A 20,610-nucleotide genomic window follows, 5' to 3' on the forward strand; every position below is an offset into this window, starting at 1 on the left:
ATTTTTTTCGTGAAACCGAGTTACAAATTCATTGAAATAAATTGTGTTCCCCTAAATATTCCACCATTTCTCAACGGATAGCTCCTAAAGTCTTAGAAATTCATGACCATTGTCCAATGTTTTCTTACTTACTTTCACAGATGATTGGTTATGCCTCCTTCGCAATGATTGTCACCACAGGATTGCTATCAAGTTGAGCCACCGTCACCCCCCGTTGGCTCTTCTTCAATGGGTCTTCCACTTGGCATGACTCACGAACTGTGTTGTAGCCGTCGCCAATGGTTTGATGATTGTTGATTGCTTCACTGCCCTCGGCGCAGCGGGGGACCCAAAGAGCGCGAAAGGAAGAAAAAAATCAATACTTTTTTCCACCTGCGAACGAGCGACGTCACCATTTACAGAATATCACCTTTGTAAGTGGCTTCTTCTTCCATCACTTTTCTTGCGTTGAGACACGTTGAGACACAACTCACAATTTCACTGTTTTGGAACGGAAAAAACTCGCGTCGCGGTTTGTTACTTTTTCACTTTTTTTCTTGTTTTGGTTGTCGTAGGTTGTTATTCTTATTCTTATTTAATCCAAAAATCAATCGTTTTTTAACAGAGACACACAGAGAAGCAGCGAGAAACGGGAAAACGACACACAGGACAATAATAAAAGGTATGACACACTGATACATTTACATTTTATTACGGATTGCGGGGGAGAACACTCGCCCGATATTACTACTATTCTAGATTTATACTAGAGACTAGAGGGTGTAGTTTTTACTATTTGTTTGGACTTTTTTACCGAGTATGACTTTCGTCATGGGTTATTTCACTTACGTTCCCTACATTACGCTTATGGAGGTGCACTTGTTTCGCGTTGAGACGCTTTTCGCGGTTTTGTAATGACTAGAGGTGCTTAGTTCTTATCTAACACAAACACATTAACAGGGGATAATTTTTCAACTATGAATCAGGGGATGGACAACAGCTAGTAAGCGGTACAGTTAACAACACTCATGAAAACTTTTCTTCGTTTTATTTTCTCGCGTTTGTTTGTCTGGCTTAGCAAGAAAAATGGAAACCCAATCAAGCCGGAACACTACCGAGACTTAGTCGGTGGAAGCTATAATTCACAGAGCACACGGACATCCAGATAGCATACATTTGTTCGGGCACAAGTTTGTTTTATGGCCGTGCGTGTTTGGGAAATCACTATCATCAATCGCGGCGTCGTCGTCGTCGTCGTTGAAGAGTTGAACCGACATCAGAAATTCTGCCCACGGATTTGTGTCTGGTCAGCAAAATCGATTACTTGCTACGTTTATGGTGCCGATAATGGCGCTCCGAGAACTTTTTTATTTTTCCTCATCTTTTTCAGTCGCCTCCTAAAAACTTTTTCTTCCAATTGTTCGCCTGTAGTTCTGCAATCACGTCATCACCATCATCAGCATGTTAGCACTGCTAAATAGACGAACTGATTCTCTGTAGCCATCGTAAACGATAGAATGTTGTAGCCATCCCACTATCACACTGTTGTTGCTCTACTCTCTGGAGCCACTAATGGGTTGTTGCCGTTTTTTCCACCCCTTCAACCGCAACTGGTTTATGTAATCGAAAAAACTTACAAACATCGCTTGTTTTCACATTCACCGTAATCGTATTAGGTTACAATTTCATCACTACCCAGTTGAAGGAGCCAAAGAAGTGCGAATCATCGATTGGAATACTCGCTGGAGCCACTCTTTCAGCACTTTTCCGATGACAGAGGAAAATATTGATATTCCTACCATCCCCCGTCATCCTACTCTATCATCTACTCTAAATCCACCTGTAAGGCTGAATTAGCCATGCCTGTCGTTGTTCCACATGTTGAGAACTTTTCGGGTACTTCCAGATTCCACCTCCCACACCACCTTTCACAGACACTTCTACTCGAGAGTCCACCTCCCAGCAGCATTTGTTACACGTGCATCGCTCCACCTTATGTACTGAACTGAGCTCCAACCACTCCAGAACCACTCTCAAACCTCTGGAGCCCGAAGCAGCTCCAACAACTCGCCGGGAGCAACTAACCCACCACTACTCTTCTATGTACCTTCTACTTTCCCGATTCTTCCCCCGAGTTACAGAACTTTGACGATGTTCAACAATCTCCCCGGAGTGAGAGACACGCAAAAAGTGGGAAAACCCGACGAGAACAATACCAACGACTTCCAGTCCACAACAATACACCGAAACACAGACACAAAACAACACTAAGGATGACTTTTGCTGCTTTTCGCCTTTTTCTTTGCTACCGATTCCGAATAAAGAGGACTACTTCTCAAGTAGTAGTGGTGGTAGCAGCCGATGTTGATGATGATTACAACAATGATGACGATGAACAACGATGATGACGATCGCCCATCGGGGAGTGTTCTGCAACTCCTCTTTCTGCTCCTCCAACAATCCTCGATTGCTTTCTCCCCCTTTGCTTTTGGTGGTTGTGTTGCTGTTTTTGATGATGATGTTGATCCCACCCGCGCTGAACAATCGGACACACGACGCAGCACAGCACTCGGTGGTGGTTACTCGCGGACTGATCCGTTCGGTCCGGTGGGCTCCCGGTTTTATCAACTTCGAGTCCTGGCTCCCTGAGAAAAACTTTTCAGAGAGATACAGCTCCTCAAAACGAGAGTCGAAAGGAAAAAAGAGTGGCTCCAGAGGGTAATAAGAACATAATTTGTTATTGTCTTTCCCTCGGGTCGTCTCTTCAGCGAAGGGTGGTACAACAGTTGGTTGTTATGTAAACATTGGTTGGATTTCGAAGCAAAATAAGGTGGGATGAGAATTCTAGCTACCTACCTTTAGGGAAAATATGAAAACAAAACAAGCTCGAAGAAATGCACTCTCTGGAGCCACTAGTGAGCCAATTTTTGACAAATTGTCGAGGTATTCAGATAGAAATATTATTTATAAGCTTAACTGTCTTGTGTTTTTGATAAAAATTCGGTGCACTCTTTGAAGCCACTGAGAGGGAGCTTAGTAACATGCATTGGGCGTTGTAGTTGATGATAATTTGATATTAAGAAACCTTTCAAGCGTCCCAACGTTTGCAAATCATTTTTTTTTGGTAAATTGTATGTTAATTTAACGATTTATTGAGCATATTGAAAACTATAAACCTCTAGCTCAAGATTGATTGCGCAACAGATTGGAACCAAAAGAACTTTTCTTGAACGAATCGTTATCAAAATATAAGAAATAGAAATCGTGACGTCACAACGTGCTACTTTTAACACTTTTCTGATCTTTTTTTTTCAAACCGTACTTTTCTGTACTTCTATTTGACCAAACTTTATGTAAATTTCTGAAAAGTATCACTTTACTACAACCAAAAATTTGCCATTTTTTTGAAATTTCGATTGCTATTGATTTTACAGCGATTTCAGTTTAGAGACGTCATAACGCCTAAATTTTTCAACCACTGTTTTGCAAAACGTTGTTATGTCACGAAAAGTTCATTTCAGCTACGAGAAATAAATCAAACTAAATTATCCAAATAAAAACTTAATTAAATTAAAACGCTTAGAAACATTACAAATAATGGTGATGAAATAGATCCATTTATTCTCAAAAAAATTAAGTGCATTGTATCCAAAAAGTCACAAAAAACACATGAGGACAATGTGAACGTCAATTTTATTTTAAACTAGCTAATCGCATACGAACTCCTTTTCGCATTCAACTTGGAATATGTTATGAACAGTTTGTATAAAAGTCGATTGCCAAGCATTTTCCAGATGCACTTCCAAATTCATTGTTTATTAATAATTGCAAAAATATTGAACGATCCCTTTTTTGTCGTCTGCTACTAAATTAGAAATCAGGAATCAATTACCCGTGCCAAAAAAAACCCCGTGTATAGATTTCGACTCGATCGTTGCATAACAACGCAATTATTGTCAAAAAAACAAAGCCGTTTCGGTGACCTCTTATACAATGTTTGATATTTGAAATTGATTTCCCTTCTCTCAAAACTCCCGTGTGCAAATTTTCAAAGCAATCCATTGCAAAATAACGTCAATATTGATAAAAACAGTGAAAAAATAATTAATATGCACGACCCCTTTCGACGACCCCTGGCAAAACATTTGTCATCAGAAATCTATTGCCCGTTCCCGAAAACTACCGTGTGCAAATTTTCATCCCAATCCGATGTCAAACAACGACGATATTGCTCGTCCATCAAAACTCTCACCAAGCCTCATTTGGATAAAGGTTATGATAAAAGAGATATCAAGGGTCAATTAACAACAAAAACATGAATTGTCGTTAATCGACCCTAAAAAACACTTTAAAAACCAAATAACTCCTTTATCATAATTATTATCAATATGCGTACTTCAGATGAAATATTTTCACTATTAACGTTTTAAATAAAATTCTAATTTAATGATTAATGGCATTTCGGTGAAGTATACATTCTAACAGGAAGAATTTCAAATGAAAGTAATGAAAATTATAGACGGATAGATTAAATTAGGAAGCATGAAAGGTGTTGAAAAATGTTAACACAAAATCGTTTGAAATTCATCCCGAAAAAAATAAACATAATTCCATACAAATTTCAGGTCCCTTCCCGGGGTCGGATTATGCTCAATTTTTTTAATGGAACCTTGCGCTAATCCGTATCTTAATTTTTTTTTAATTTCATAATTCATTCTGAAGCTTTTTTGTGGGATTTCATGTGAATACGTGAATTTCGTTTTGGATTTTCTTGTAAAATTCTTTCAGGTGAAAATTTTAATTAAAGACTGTATTTTTAAATAATGTTTTGAATAAATTTTTAAAGACTCATGATTTTTTATGGAAAATATTAATACATAAACTATATCATTTTCAAACATTTTTTGAATCACATCGCTTTTATTTTTCGAATTAGTTGCCTAATGCTAACAAGTAAACGAAGCATTCAGCGGGGTTTTTCATATTAAAATTGATGCATTAAGTACTTGATCTTTTTTCAAGATTTTAATTCTAGTCTAAGATAACTACCTGCTTTATGATTCTTAAAGATTTTTTTTTAAATAGAAGAGAATTTCAATTTAATGAAGGTTTCTTTATTCTCGAATCAAGTGTTGATCATGCGTAGTTTTTTTTTGTTTTTATTTGAGACGCTTTGAAGAAAGCCGCATTTCATAAAAAAAATTAATTAGGTAAACCGGGGTAAGTGGGGACGGTTTTTCGTATAGTTCAACTTAAAACAATCATTAAAAAATCAGCAGTGGATCAATTTTGATAAAATAGCATTCAATGTGATGCAGAACATGTTGTTTACAAATGCTGAAGAGATGATCTTGATAGACGAAAAGCGAAAAAAGTTATCACGTGAATTGTTATGGACTGCTGGTGTCTTCACTTACCCCGCTTTATGGGGTAAGTGGGGACGGTAAATTTTCCCTTTGATTTCTCAAAAAATTTTCAACAAATTTGTGTTTTCTTGGTTGAATACGTTACTTTATTGCTCGAACCTTCCATAATTTTGAAAGAAGTTCATGGTAGTGATAATTGTGTGTAATTTATGTTGCAATACACGAGATCTGATTTTATCAAATATATATGCTTATTCCAGAAAACACAAGTACTTTTCCCAACTTTTCACGATCCGATCTAAATAAAGCTAAAATGTATTGAATGAAGGAAAGCAAATTGAAAAAATATCTTAACATCAAGTATGAATAAAGCCAGCCCCACTTACCATAGGTAGGGTTTGGAGACAACATTGTAGATTTTTGAAAATAAACTCTTTTTTCTTAATTTTCAATCGTCGTTTCTTTTCCTAGCTGGTTGTTTCTAATGTGAAGATTGTTTCAATGTAGAGTTTTTCGTCAAGAACCAGCTAGTTAACGAGATATTTACGATTGAAAAAGATGCACATCAACTCCACATCGTAGTTAAAAATAGAAAATTAACGAAAAGTCACCGTAAACATCCGTTATTGTCAGAACCATATTTCTTTTAAAGTTATTGGATAGATTACAAGTAAATTTAACATTCTGCTTTAAAAGTTTGAAAAAATAGTTGACAGTATTGTTTTAATAGCCACCGTCCCCACTTACCCCGGTGTACCTTACTTGAATTCGTCATATTACAATTGTATTTAAAAAATACTTTAATAATGTTGAAGTAAAAAGTGGTTTAAAGCAATACAATAATCAGGTTGAAGTTAAAAGTTTCAAACGTTTTCGAAAGGAAGCTAATCAATTTTCCAGATCTCACATAACATTCTTTACCCGGATGCAACGCTGAACCTCCTGAACCGATTTTAAAAAAAATCAAGAGACCTCAAATTTCAGACAATATGTGACGTTCAAATGGATAATGAATTTAAAAACAATTCAAATTTTGTGACGTCATAACGCTCAAAAATAGATATCTATATCACCGATTCAAAAGCGTAAACGAATAGTAGTAGGTTTTTTGCTTAAAAGTTGTTTTCTTACATAACTTTACAACAATTTTTTTTGTTTATGTTTCAAAAAAAATATTGTTAAAATCAATTTATATTCTTACTAATATTTTTAATTTTTTTGTGTTTAAGTATGGGAGAGTGGGGAATCGTGGGCCACTTTTGTTCTTTGTTCCATAACTTCTTTATTATAAAAAATAAAATGAAAATAAAAAATGGCATGGTTTTCTACATTTTCAAGGTATCATAAGGTATTTTTTAAATTTTTTTAATAAGTAATTTTCCCCAAGTTCTGACTGTTTAAAAAAAAGCAATATTTTTTGGATTTCGAAAAATGGTGGGGAATCGTGGGTCACTAAATCCAAATTGACCTGTTACGCTAGCTGCGAACGCACCGCCGTTACCAAACATCATTGAAAATGTGATCCGAACCAGAAACTGAGCACACCTATTGAATAAATCTCATTGAACACATCTAAAACATTACACTCATTGAACGCACTCATTTCCATACACATACGAGACGAAACATAAAAGTAAACAAAACAGCTAGAATTCTTTTGAGCAGTTTACAGTTATCGGTCAACACTTGATATTTTACGTAGAGAGTATAGTGATTAAAACTGAATTCGGCAGTATACTTGCATAAAAGCTATCAAGTCGGTGGAAAAAAGTGAAAAGTACACAAAGTCCATAGCAGCAACAGGCAATCACAAACATATTTCTGTACCGTACCGTACGGGCTCAATTTCCGGAACCTGGAACTATTATCGGGTGAGCAGGTACCTACCAAACGAGAAGTGCTTCGAGTTTTGATGATGATCTACGATCCTCTAGGGTTTCTGGCAAACTTCCTGATGTTCTTGAAGGTTCTTCTTCAGGAAATCTGGCGTTCTGGTATCGGTTGGGACGACACAGTTTCCGATCATCATCATAACAAGTGGAAAACCTGGTTGAGTGTTTTGAACTCCGTAGGCGATATAGCTATTCCTAGATGTTACCGCAGTTTAACCTCATCATCAATACGCAGCAGTTTCTTACATAAGATACGCAGAAAAGGGTGTCATAGAATGTGCCTTTGTTGCTGCAAAAACTCGAGTTGCGCCGCTCCGATACTTATCTATTCCACGATTAAAGCTTCAAGCCGCAGTTATTGGGACGAGATTGGCCAAGGATATCGAAGCAAGTCATCGAGTGCAAATAAAGAAACGCTTTTTTTGGTCGGATTCTCGAGACGTCCTCTGTTGGATCCGGTCAGACCACAGGAAATACACCAAATACGTAGGCGCTAGAGTGGGAGAGATACTCGAAAGCTCTGTCATCAACGAGTGGAATTGGGTGCCGACAAAGTTGAATGTAGCTGATGAAGCCACCAAATGGCAGAAGATTCAAGATTTTTCTCCATGCAGCCGGTGGTTTAAAGGTCCAGAATTTATCTGGAAACTTCGAGAGGAATGGCCTGAGCAGTCTTCTTGTATTGAACCTACTACCAACGAACAAGTGCAATCGGTGAACGTGCATTCCATAGATGAACCTTTCCTCACACCGTTCTACTATGGCATATCAGACTGGAGGAAGCTAGTACGACTTGCAGCATTTGTTCTTCGCTATATAGCAAACATCAAGGCAACCTTGAAAGAATTACCGCTTTCAGTTGGCATCGTTACACAATCAGAAATGCTGAAAGCAGAGAACTTCATCTACCGTCATGTTCAGCTCGAAGTGTTCCCACATGAAATCCAATTGCTCTCACAGAATAAAGACTCTCTTCTTCCAAAAAAGAGCCTACTATACAAACTTTCGCCGTTTCTCGATGAGAATGGACTTCTCCGTATGCGTGGTAGAATTACAGCGTGCGAATTCATCGATCCTTTCACAGCTCATCCTATCCTGTTACCTAGAGAACACATAGTAACCGAACTCATCGTTAATTCCGTCCACAATCGCTATCATCACCTCAACCACGAAACTGTCGTTAATGAACTTCGTCAGTTATATCATATCCCTAAGCTCCGAAGAGTTTGTGACAAAGTACGTCGTAACTGTCAAACCTGTAAAAATGCTATGGCCAAACCAAATCCACCGTTCATGGCTGATCTACCACCAGCTAGACTGGCGGCTTATTGTCGACCATTCTCTTACAGTGGAATCGACTATTTTGGACCTCTTCAAGTAGTAGTTGGCAGACGAGTTGAAAAGCGATGGGGAGTACTTATCACCTGCCTAGTCGTACGAGCAGTCCATGTTGAAATCGCTCACACGCTCACTTCAAGCTCTTGTATTATGGCACTACAGAATTTTATAGCCAGGCGGGGAGCTCCACTAGAAATTTTCAGCGACCGAGGAACAAATTTTGTAGGTGCAAATCGTGAACTGAATGAAGCTCTGGGAAAACTAGACCAGGATAAAATTATCCAAGAGATTGTGTCATCTAAGATCAAATGGTCATTTCTACTACCCTGTAGCCCACATATGGGAGGAAGCTGGGAAAGGCTAGTGCAGTCTGTAAAAAAAATTCTAAACAATTTGAATCTTCCCAGATTGCCGACAGACGAAGTCTTAAGGAATGCACTATCAGAAATTGAACTCATAATCAACTCACGCCCCCTCACCTATCTACCTATTGAAAACGCCGATACCGAGGCATTAACACCTAATCACTTTTTGGTGGGTTCATCCAGCGGCTCCAAGCCTATTGTACCATACGATGACAGTTCCGCTTTATTAAAGAACACCTGGAAAACATCACAGCTTATTGCAAACTATTTCTGGAAGCGGTGGTTACGCGAGTACCTACCAACGATAACCCGTCGCACAAAGTGGTTCTATCCCGTCAAACCTATTAAAGTGGGCGACATAGTCGTGATTACCGATCCAGAACTTCCTCGAAACGTGTGGCCCAAGGGACGTGTTATCAAGGTCCACAACAGAGATGGACAAGTACGCAGTGCAACGGTTAAGACGGCCTTCAGCATATATGATCGACCAGCGGCTAGGCTAGCAGTATTAGACGTCGGTGCTACGTGAAATACGACAAAACTAAGTTCCCGTGTACTGGGGGGGAGTGTTACGCTAGCTGCGAACGCACCGCCGTTACCAAACATCATTGAAAATGTGATCCGAACCAGAAACTGAACACACCTATTGAATAAATCTCATTGAACACATCTAACACATTACACTCATTGAACGCACTCATTTCTATACACATACGAGACGAAACATAAAAGTAAACAAAACAGCTAGAATTCTTTTGAGCAGTTTACAGTTATCGGTCAACACTTGATATTTTACGTAGAGAGTATAGTGATTAAAACTGAATTCGGCAGTATACTTGCATAAAAGCTATCAAGTCGGTGGAAAAAAGTGAAAAGTACACAAAGTCCATAGCAGCAACAGGCAATCACAAACATATTTCTGTACCGTACCGTACGGGCTCAATTTCCGGAAGGAGAAGAATAAATCGATACATAGGCACTAAACGAAAATTTTAATTTGTTCCCGATACAATTAGACAGCGTTCGGTTATTTTGAACAATTCAAAATAAAAAATAATTGTTCAAAATAACGGAACGCTGTCTAATCGTATCGGGAACATGACCAAATAACATGCTTATGAGTTGACTCAAAACTGTTATTTCATAATTCATTTCGTTATTTTAAAGCAATTTCAGATGATGAAATAAAAACTAGAGCTGTGTATGATCGAATAGATTCCAAAACCTGGCTCGCGAACGTTTTGGCAAAATTTCTTATATAGGATGGACAAAATATTTTTCATAACTCTTCATTTGGCATAAGAAAACTTTACAGATAGGAAAAAACGTATTTTTAGTTCTGAATGTGTACAAAAACATAAAAATATTGGTGGTTCAAGATGTGTGGCCCACGATTCCCCACAAGCTATGATTTGTAAATTGGTTGCGTTTGTGTGACTTATTGATGTTTCATCAAAAATTCCTTTTCCACGTGAAAGATCATGACAAAACTGAGATCATAAGCGTATGAGCATATTTTTGTTATGAACTTTAGGTTCTCCATCGATGCATTTAGCGGGTGTTTTTTTTAATTATGTAAGTAAATTTTTCTAACTTTTTTTAGCTTAATAAATAAAATAAGCTTATGATGCGTATTTAAGTCAACAACATATAGAAATATATGCTCACGCAAAGCGACGACGATGAAAGTCGGTTTGAGATTTTTATCTCAACACACATCTGAGATACTAAAAGGGGACCACGTTTCCCCATGGCCCACGATACCCCACTCTTCCCTACCTAATTAATCTGAAAATATTTAACTGAAAGTCTTATAAAGATTGTATCCCAAAAAACCCCAAAACATTTACCCTTAATAATTTTTCCTCAGAATGATCCATTCACCAGATTTTTTACACAGAATGCGCCATAATCCGAGAAAGGACCATTTCCCTGATTTTTTTTCCCCCAGAATGGACCATCTTCAGATTTTTTTTCCTAGAATGCACCATTTTCCAGAATTTTCTCCTACAAAGTAGAACATTTCCAGTTTGAAAATTTTAAAAAATTTTTTGAACCAGTATTGTATTTTGTAAAAGGTTTGGTTTCTTTGATTTTATGCTTGCCAGCGTGCCTTTTATAAATCATTTCAGTAGCCGATTCCTCACGCTGCGCGTTCGAACTTGAAAAACATATTTTCCTTCAAGCGGTCGCGTGGCGGATGGGGCTAAGAGATCAACCCTAGCTTTCATGCAGACCTAGAAATCCCCGGCAGACCCTGGCTCCTTCATCCCCGTTACTCGTTGGTAAAATAATAATATTATGAGTACCCAATTTTTGTGGAAAAAATCAGTGTTTTTAAAATTTCAGTTTGGTTTTAATTTTCTGAGGCAAAAAAATTTCTTTTAAATGGTTCTTTTTGGTAGAATTTTTTTTTGGGAAATGGTTCGGAAAAGTGTTTTTCTGTTGATTTTAATTCTAGGTTTTTTTCATTCTGGGCAAATGTTTTAGCGGAAATGATGTACTACCTTCTCCAAGACCGCAAGTAATTTTGATTTCTTCAAAAAAGTTGTAGAAGATTTCTTCTTGCTTGGTTTTCTCTATTCTGCGAAATACAGAAATTTAAACAAATTTTTAAAAAAGGTTTTACCCAAGTTGAATCTTATTTTTTTTCTCAAGCAGAAATTGATTTGCTCTCTTCAACCAATGTGTTGAATTAAATAAAATATTTAAAAAAAAGAAGTTTTCTTAAATCATGTCAGAAGTACTTGAAATGACATCTTTTAAAATTCCTAAAAATAATGTTTAAATTATCTTTTTTGACAATCTCTGAAATTAGAATATCCAGGCTGGAACTTATTCTTCGATTGAATTAAGGATAATGAACAAATTCGTAATATGTTTTCGTTTTTTCGTGTAATTTTTTTTGTGGCTCATCAGTTTGACTACACTCAAGTCTGATTCATTTATAAACTTTATCACCAAAACAAGAGGTGGTAGACAAAATCAGACAAAAAATTCGAGTTACGGAAGCCGAATTCTTCAAAAAAAATTTAAATTTTTTTTTTTAATAAATTCATCCAATATATAGTCGTACTATTGAAGCTTTTGATTATTATTTTTTTTCAATAAGTATGTCATTGCTTTTCAATTCTGAATTCTGGTGTTCATAAAACAAAATCTTCTTGTAAGCCTATTATTCTTTTAAATAAGACGAACAATTGAAGGCGACCAAATATTTAGAGCTTGAAATTTTGAACTATAAAATTTACCCTTGAAAATTTATAAACGTTTCACTTTTATTTCAACATTTTTATTATACATATTCTTTTAGGGATCGATTTTGATTTTTTAATTAATCCATGAAAAATTCGAAAAAGGATTGGAAGATACAACTTCATACTTAAATTTTAATGCACAATGTTAACAGTAGGTATTTGCTTTGTGCTTTCAATATTTACTTCCAGCTTCCCATATTCCTTTTTTATTTTCCTCAACATTGAACATGTTTTATTATAAATATTAAAAGGTATTCTTTTGAGCATCAAAAAAGAGCTTTGTCAGCTCTTCACTTCGATAACCAGAAGAATATGAATATAAAAATATTTTGTTTCTTACTTTGATCACTTTAAACAAAACTAAATATGTTCTTCTTTTTAACACAATTAGTTGCCGCCAACCGTGGCTTAAAGAACGGCGTTTAACTTTTCTAAGCCAGGAGTCATCAGATCGAGTCTGGGTCACGGCATACATAGTACTTTCTGTAGGCTGGTGGTGTTAGCATTTGTAAGATACTGGCCATTATATCTTGGAAAAAGATTAAGAATTAAGATCCGTTGAAAACGCAGGTTTCAGTGATGGAATAGAGTTAATCTTTATTCGTTTCGTTCGTCAAGTCCTTAAATAACTACTTATAACATAAGCGATAGCTATTTACATTATTCACTCAAGTGATATCCTCACTTATTAGTTTTCTTATTTTCGTGTGATATTCTGAGCTAACCACTCAGAATATCTGGCAACACTGGTGCATTACCACGAACCTAAATTGAGTTGTTTGGCTTCACAGTGAGATGATGTAAACATTTGTACCGTGTTTACCATCATCAGCTGTCATCATCAATCATCACCGCTATTGTTTCAATTGACCCATTCCACGCGCTTGTACCGCTCAAGAGTGATTTTTATCCGTTCGCGTAGCAAAAAATCTCAAAATTGTCTATTATTTTGATAATTCGAATCACACAAAACCAACGGAAAAAAGAGAAAAAAGTTTTTTTACACATGTTTTAGATGATATTGAAAATCAGTTTTTTTGTTGGAAAAAGTGGTATTTTTGACAACTTTTACAAAATCATGAGTTTTAATATATGGATGATTTTTTTTTTGGAAATGTTTTTAGTATGTTCAGAAGTCAAAAACACGGCTCTATTTTGTAGAAAAAAGAATTTGTTTATATCCAATATCGTTGGTTTGAAAAGCGAACAAAAACAGTCGCAAATGAGGTAATTCACGTCACAAAAAAGTGAAATTTTTAATTTTACGAGAAAACTCTGACATTTTTTGAAATCAAAAAATGAGATTTTCTTTGAAAATGATAAGACAATTCTAAAACTCCAAAAATTATAGAAATCGGTTGGAATCTAGCTGAGTTACAACAGCGCGAATGAGTGAATTCACGTCACAAAAATTGATTTTTTGTTAAATTTTATATGAAAAATGTGCTCTGAAAGATGTTTTGACCCTCCAGATGGTTGGATTTTTACAAATCGAGCATAATTTAGTTGATTTTTTTAATAAGTTCATTATTTTCAAATATAAAAACCAAAAGATTGAAAAAAAAATTATTTTTTTTTTTGTGAATCTTTAAATGAAGACAGTAGTAATTTTAACATATGATCCCTCAAAATGCTGCTATTCAAGTGCCAATCAAAATAAGGAAAAAGTAAGGTGCAGATAATGAAAATTTATGATTGTAAAAGTCCGAACAACTAAATATCGTTTTTGAAAGTGTACATAAAATTTGAAGGCTCCAAAGAATGGTTCAGTATAACCACAGTATAACTTTATATTTCGTGACGTGAATTCAGTCAACTACCCTGTTCTAACTGTTCTAACTGAGTGAATTTACGTCACAACTTCAAATAAGCATAACTTCGTTCGTTGTTGTTCAATCGAAAAGCTCCGTACATAAAACTGTGGATAATTGTTTTTTTACAACTCATTCGAAGACACCAACATTCTATTTCCACAAAGAGAACAGGAAATCAAAGATGTATGTACTAAGGTCCGAAATGGTTAATTCTAGCGTGAATTCACGTCACAAAAGTAATCAATCACAACAAAAACAACTTAGGGCTTGTGATATAGCTCAGTTGGCAAGTCTGTTGTCTCCTGAGCCGATGTCCGCGAGCTCGAGCCCAAGAGTAAACATCGAACACAGTTGTAACGGATAAGTTTTTCAATAACGATCCGCCAACTGCAACGTTGATAAAAGTCGCGAATGCCATAAAGATGGTAAAACGACTATAATCGAAACAAAAAAAAACAACAAAAACAACTTAAATTTTAAAATGACTAAATTATATTTATTTTGAAGGAAATTCAATTTGCGACCGTTTGCTACAATTTTTTTCATTTTCAAGTAAATTGGTTGACTTCTAGAATGATAACAGTGCAGAAAAGTCCGCAAGCAATTTCACGTCACGGTGGAATGTGTCAATTGCGAAATGACTCAAAGCATGCGGAACCAAAAAAAAACTGTTTTGGTTTCGCCGACGGTGTGTGTTCGTTTAAAAAATCAATCATCATGTGTTTTGAATAAATTCTCTCAAGTTATAAATGGACACAATTTTATTTCCTAATCGAGAATTCATATTACAAATCCTGATTGAGTGCTGTTTCAAATTCAAGTTTAATATTATTGCGAAATATTCCAATCAACGCTTCCATTGAAAATTATGAATGGAACCGTGAATCAACATGATAAAAAAAATCAACTTAAGGTGTCTGAAACTTAAGCCGAAAGATTAAATGGCCAAAAAAAGGGTGTTTTTAAAAAAAAAAATCGTGACCATCCCGTGATGGTCGTGAAATAATAAAATTTCATTATGTTAGCAAACCTTTGGCTTATTTGAAGATTCATGAAAAGTTTAAAAAGTTCTTATTTTCAGATACCATATGTCACTAATCAAGATATAAGAAAAAACCAAAAATCTTTGATTTTCTTCTGGCAACCCTATGGTAACTAACTGAATATATTTTATTTCATTTTCATCATATAAAAAACTGCTTAAATTATACAGCGCGAGATTTCATAAATTCGCTGAACCATAATGATATTCATCATTATTCATGTTGCGTCGTTTTTTGAACAAAGGAATTTGTATAAACCCAATGAGGTTGTTTTGAAAAGCGATCAAAACAATAGCAAAACAGTTGATTCACGTCACAAAAAAAAATGAAACTTTTTAATTTTATGAAAAAACTTTAACGATTTATAACAAAAAAAAATCAGATTTTTTTTTTTAAATGATGAGATTATTCTGAAACACTAATTTTTTTTAGAATTTGGTTGGAATCAAGTTGAAATACAACAGCATGATCGAGTGAATTCATGTAACATTTTTTTTTTAGAAATCTTCAAGCAAAGACTGTGAGAAACAGTAGTAATTTTAACAATTGTTTTTTTTTCTACAACTTATCCTTTTTCCATAGAGAGAACAGGAAATCAATGTGATTTGTACTGAAGTAAAAAATGATCAATTCTTGCGTGAATTCATGCCACAACAGTAATTGATCACAACCCAAACAACTTGAATTTATTAATGACCAAATTATGTATATTCATTTTGAAGGAAATTCAATATGCGACCTTTTGCTACTATTTTTTTTTAATTTTCAAGTAAATTGGTTGACTTCTAGAATGATAACAGTTCAGAAAAGTCCAGAAAAGCTATTTCACGTCCCTGTTGAATTAAGTCACTGTTGTTAAGCAAGGCAATCGATTTAGAAATTAAATTTCTTATTTATTGTGCATTTTTGTTATTATTTTTATTCCTAGCTAAATTTATTGTGGTTTATTGAGGTTTATTGTGAGGCGTATTTTTATTTTTTTTTGTTTCGATTATAGTCGTTTTACCATTTTTATGGCATTCGCGACTTTATCAACGTTGCAGTTGGCGGATCGTTATTGAAAAACTTATCCGGTACAACTGTGTTCGATGTTTATTCTTGGGCTCGAACTCGCGGACATCGGCTCAGGAGACAACAGACTTGCCAACTGAGCTATATCACAAGCCCAGGCGTATTTTTATGATTTTTTTTGACTTTATAGAATCAAAACAATATGAAGCTTAACATCTTTACGCACCCTGCCAAGTGTCACCCATTCTAAAATAGGTCTAACTTTGAAACGCCAAAACATCAAATCATTTATACTAAAATCAAACCATCGAAACTAAATTTGTAAAACTGAGCTCATTGCCATCCACGAGAAAATTTAATCCACAACTCAAATTTTGTTCTGACTCAATTTTTTTTATCTGTGAAACATTTCCATGGGGAAATGAAACGTTTCAACCCAGATGCGTCCTCTGTTTCCCGCGTAAATGCATTTTCTCTTGAAGAGAGAATTTCCTCCAGGAAAAGTGTTCCCAACAACAGGAGAGGAGACAGTTATCAAAACATGCTGGAAAATTCTCTGCTCTCTTCGACTTCCATGCTTACTATCACGGAAGGATATATTCACATGCTAAACATAGAAGAGAGAAGCCTATCAACTCACCCCCGGCCGGAAAATGGAAAACTAAAGAAAAAAAATAAAAATATGTTACGAAACACCGACCCAGCAAAGAGAAAGAACCCAACCTGTCTGCCTTTCTGCCCTGCCAATGTTGTTCGAGACGAAGAAGCGTGGGAAAAGTTTTGTGCTGATGTGAAAAATGATTCTTATTGTTTCGGCGCTGCTTTTCAGTAGTTTTTGTGAAAGATTTTCTTGTTTTCACACCTTTCAACGAGCAGTGCACCCTGGCGGCTTCCGAATGAATGAGCTCGAAACCGAAGTTCAGCCTTCTTAAGAAAATTACCGATTTATGTTCTGATTACTGGGGAGGAGACTGATTATTTTTGAAAAGAAACTATGAAATCTTATGCCACATTCAATAAAAACTACTTTATGTGCAATTTTTAAGCCCTTAATCGGAATAAAATGCTTCAGCTTTAAATGAGAAATTTTCTAAACAAAGAAAGTCACAACTAATGCATTGATCTGATTTCTTCCACACGAACTGGCTTGTGGCAACAGAAAAAAGTTGTTAAATTTTATGACTCTATCAGTTGGTATGTGACCAAAAATGCAGCACAGTGAAACTGCTTAGTGGTCAATCGGGAAGCTTCTAGGGCAGTGTGACGTTTCTCGAAATTTGAGTAACTTGGTTCGAAATGCTCCTCTGAAGTAAAGTAATATATTTTTTTATTTATCAGTTGGTCAGTTTCTTCAGAGAGTACAATTGTTTTTGAATGTCTAAATACTCGAAAGACTTCTTCCAGGAATTTTTCTGAAATATTAAGACATATATAAAAAAACAAATTGGCTTCGAAGTCCACCATTGCCAAAATGAGCATAAAACAATGAGCACAAGAACACACAAATGTGGGTCGAAAAAGCTTCCGTTTTTTTTTGTCGTTTGTCGTCGGTCGTTGGCTAGTCAGTTCTTTGTTTCGGAACACATCTGATAGTAGATACGTTCTTTCTATTAAAAAAACAAGAATGAAAAACTACGACGGCAGCAGTCGGAAAAGGGCAAAGGCTGATGGACCATTGCTTGGTGGCTGGCAAACAGTCAGTCAGTTCGTTCGTTCGTTGACAAGTTTTTGTTTCATTCTTCTGCTTCGGTTGACGGTTGAAAGTTTTTTTTGTTGTTTATTATCAAATTATCGCAGCAGTTGTGAGCAGCAGTTTGTCTTTGCTTGAATTTGAGAAGGTACGATTGTGATCGGTACTAATTTGAAGCTTTGACAATGGCTAAGGGAAAATATAAGAAGTAAGAATCGATCCAAAACGACATATCTATCTGTTCGAACAAAATGAATGCATTGGAATTAGATTGTGTAATTCTATGTTTGTTTGTTGTTTATTTTATTAAACGACCATTTAACAGCTTAGGTCATTCTGGTCGGTTGTAATTCTATGTGAATTTTAATGAATAATTATTTTTACTCAAGATATTATATCGGTTCCACAAAATCCTCATTAGTTGAATACATTTTCATTTTTTTTGATTTTTTTTTCTTAAAAAAAATAGACAATTTTCGTGTTGAACTTCAATCGGAACTAATAAAACAGAATATGGTGATTCCTTATTCCCTACGAAGTGCTATGTGCAAAAACAAATTTGGTATGAAAAAATGACAAAAATTATAGAAACTACAGAAATTACAAGAATAACAAAAATGACAAAAATACAAACATTACAAAATTAACAGAAATACAAAAATTACAAAAATGGCAAAAATTACAAAATTTACAAAAGTTACAAAAGTTACAAAAATTACAAAAATTACAAAAGTTACAAAAATTACAAAAATTACAAAAATTACAAAAATTACAAAAATTACAAAAATTACAAAAATTACAAAAATTACAAAAATGACAAAAATTACAAAAATTACAAAAATTACAAAAATTACAAAAATGACAAAAATTACAAAAATTACAAGAATTACAAAAATTACAAAAATTACAAAAATTACAAAAATTACAAAAATTACAAAAATTACAAAAATTACAAAAATTACAAAAATTACAAAACTTACAAAAATTACAAAAATTACAAAAATTACAAAAATTCCAAATATTACAAAAATTACTAAAATAACTAAAATTACTAAAATTACAAAAATTACTAAAATTACAAAAATAGCAATAATTACAAAAGCTACAAAAATTTAGAAAATCTCCCAAAAATAACAATAATAACAATAATAACAATTGATTACGCATGAAAAAAGTCTAAAAACTGCGTTATTTAAAATGCTTATAATTTTTAAAAGTTTTTTTATATTGAGCTGATTTTAAGATGTTTTGAATTTTCTAAAATAAATCGATCCATTAGTTTATAAATATTGGGAGGTCCAAACAAAATTTTCATCGCTATCCCGGAACTCCGGTAGAAAATTTTTTTATTTCATAAAAGATATCCAATTTTGGCTTTTCTTGTGAGATATTGATGTAGAAAGTGTGACTTAAAAATGTGGGCCAAACTGGTTAAAACCCAACAACTCCTCGTTCCGTTGCTGTGTGGTAAGTTTGGTGAGCGTTAAGAGAGCTAAAAGATTTCGTTCCTTCCGCGGCTACGTGAGGGGTTCGAGATTTATTCATCAACTTGTTGAAAATGTGGGCCAAACTTGTTGAAATCTGACAGCTTTCAGTATATCGAAAAACATTACTAAAAATTTTCCAAACACTACACAAAAGGTGTATCAATCGAAAGAAAAAAATTCTAAAAAACCTCTAAGCATGAAAAATGTGACCAATTTGATTAAACTTTCAAAAGAAAAAACAAGAAAGTTTCAATACGATATACCGAACAACTGAAATTTTTGAGAAACCAAGTGTGTTCAAAGAAAACGAAAATAAAATCAACGAAAGCAAACTTAAGTTAGAGATCAGAAACTCGGTTTATTTGGAAACGAGAAATAGCGAGGTAAAGTAAAAATTACATGACTTTTTTTGAAGTAACAATTTTCTCTACCGGTTATTCCGAGAAAGCGGTTAAAACTTTCTGTGGACCCCCAAGCAAGGTTGCCGAAAAAAATTCTGTGTTTTGAGAATAATAATTCTGACTAACCCAAAACTTCTGTAATGGATTTCGGTGATGCTATTTTCTTGAATTTCATAAAAAAAAAATTATGATAAATTCAATGTTTTTCACATATTAGTAGGGCAAAATAAATTACCATTACCAATCTTATCATACTTTTCTAATTCAAAGTAAGAAACTTAAATTTTCTGACTTAGAAAAAAAATTATTTTTAATTAAATTCTGTGTTCTGTTACACAGATTCTGTGAAGTAAATTTGATTAAAATTCTGTGAAATTACAGATTTATCTGTGGTTTCGGCAAACTTGCCCCCAAGTTTTAATACATCAGTGGATAGATTTATTCTTGGAAATTTCAAATATCATAAAATCAGTGCATCAAACCTTTCAAAAGTTACTAGCATTTTGAAAAAGCTTTTTTTCGATACTTTTTTCATTCGGAATCCGCTACTGGTAAAACACTTTGATTTAACTTTTCATTATTGAGAAACTAGAATAAATAATCTTATTGAAAAACATCTAAAACGATTAACATTTGCAGCCAGAGAAACGCACGCAAACTGCAGACCAATTATCTTTGAAATTGATTGAATGGATATTTTGCGGGAAGCTTTGGAAGGCTTAACACAAAAGTCATGAAATTCATTTTTTGAATTTTATTTTTGTTATTTTTGTCAATCATTTTATTTTTGTTTCAATCCTTGTGAGATTTTAGTTGAAAAAGTGGTGCTTGTCATATCATGAAAATGAAATTCGAATAACACCAGATCTTAACAATCGATGCATTTTTAAGTAAATGAGAATCAATCAAGTTTTATTGGATATTCAATTTCTCATGCTTGGGATCATCCTCCAAAGGTTGAATAGTT

The 20,610-nt window shown here is 34.5% G+C and overlaps 2 protein-coding genes across 12 annotated transcripts in view; one reads left to right on the forward strand and one right to left on the reverse strand.

Annotated features, from left to right (window-relative positions):
- The window catches only part of LOC129739391 (uncharacterized), a 485,831-nt gene extending 485,381 nt beyond the window's left edge, over window positions 1–450 (reverse strand). For all 11 annotated transcript variants that reach the window (XR_008735846.1, XR_008735845.1, XM_055730829.1 and 8 more), the window contains exon 1: window positions 133–450. The gene's annotated coding sequence lies outside the window, so the exon portion shown is untranslated. The remainder of the gene's footprint in view (window positions 1–132) is intronic.
- Window positions 451–7,260: 6,810 nt separating this feature from the next.
- On the forward strand, window positions 7,261–9,469 carry LOC129759421 (uncharacterized). Its single transcript, XM_055756871.1, has 3 exons — window positions 7,261–7,413; window positions 7,580–8,934; window positions 8,983–9,469. The coding sequence occupies exons 1-3, from the start codon at window positions 7,261–7,263 to the stop codon at window positions 9,467–9,469; spliced, it is 1,995 nt and encodes a 664-aa protein (XP_055612846.1).
- Window positions 9,470–20,610: the final 11,141 nt, after the last annotated feature.

The sequence above is a fragment of the Uranotaenia lowii genome, chromosome 1 (assembly GCF_029784155.1).
Source record: "Uranotaenia lowii strain MFRU-FL chromosome 1, ASM2978415v1, whole genome shotgun sequence".
NCBI lineage: Eukaryota > Metazoa > Arthropoda > Insecta > Diptera > Culicidae > Uranotaenia > Uranotaenia lowii.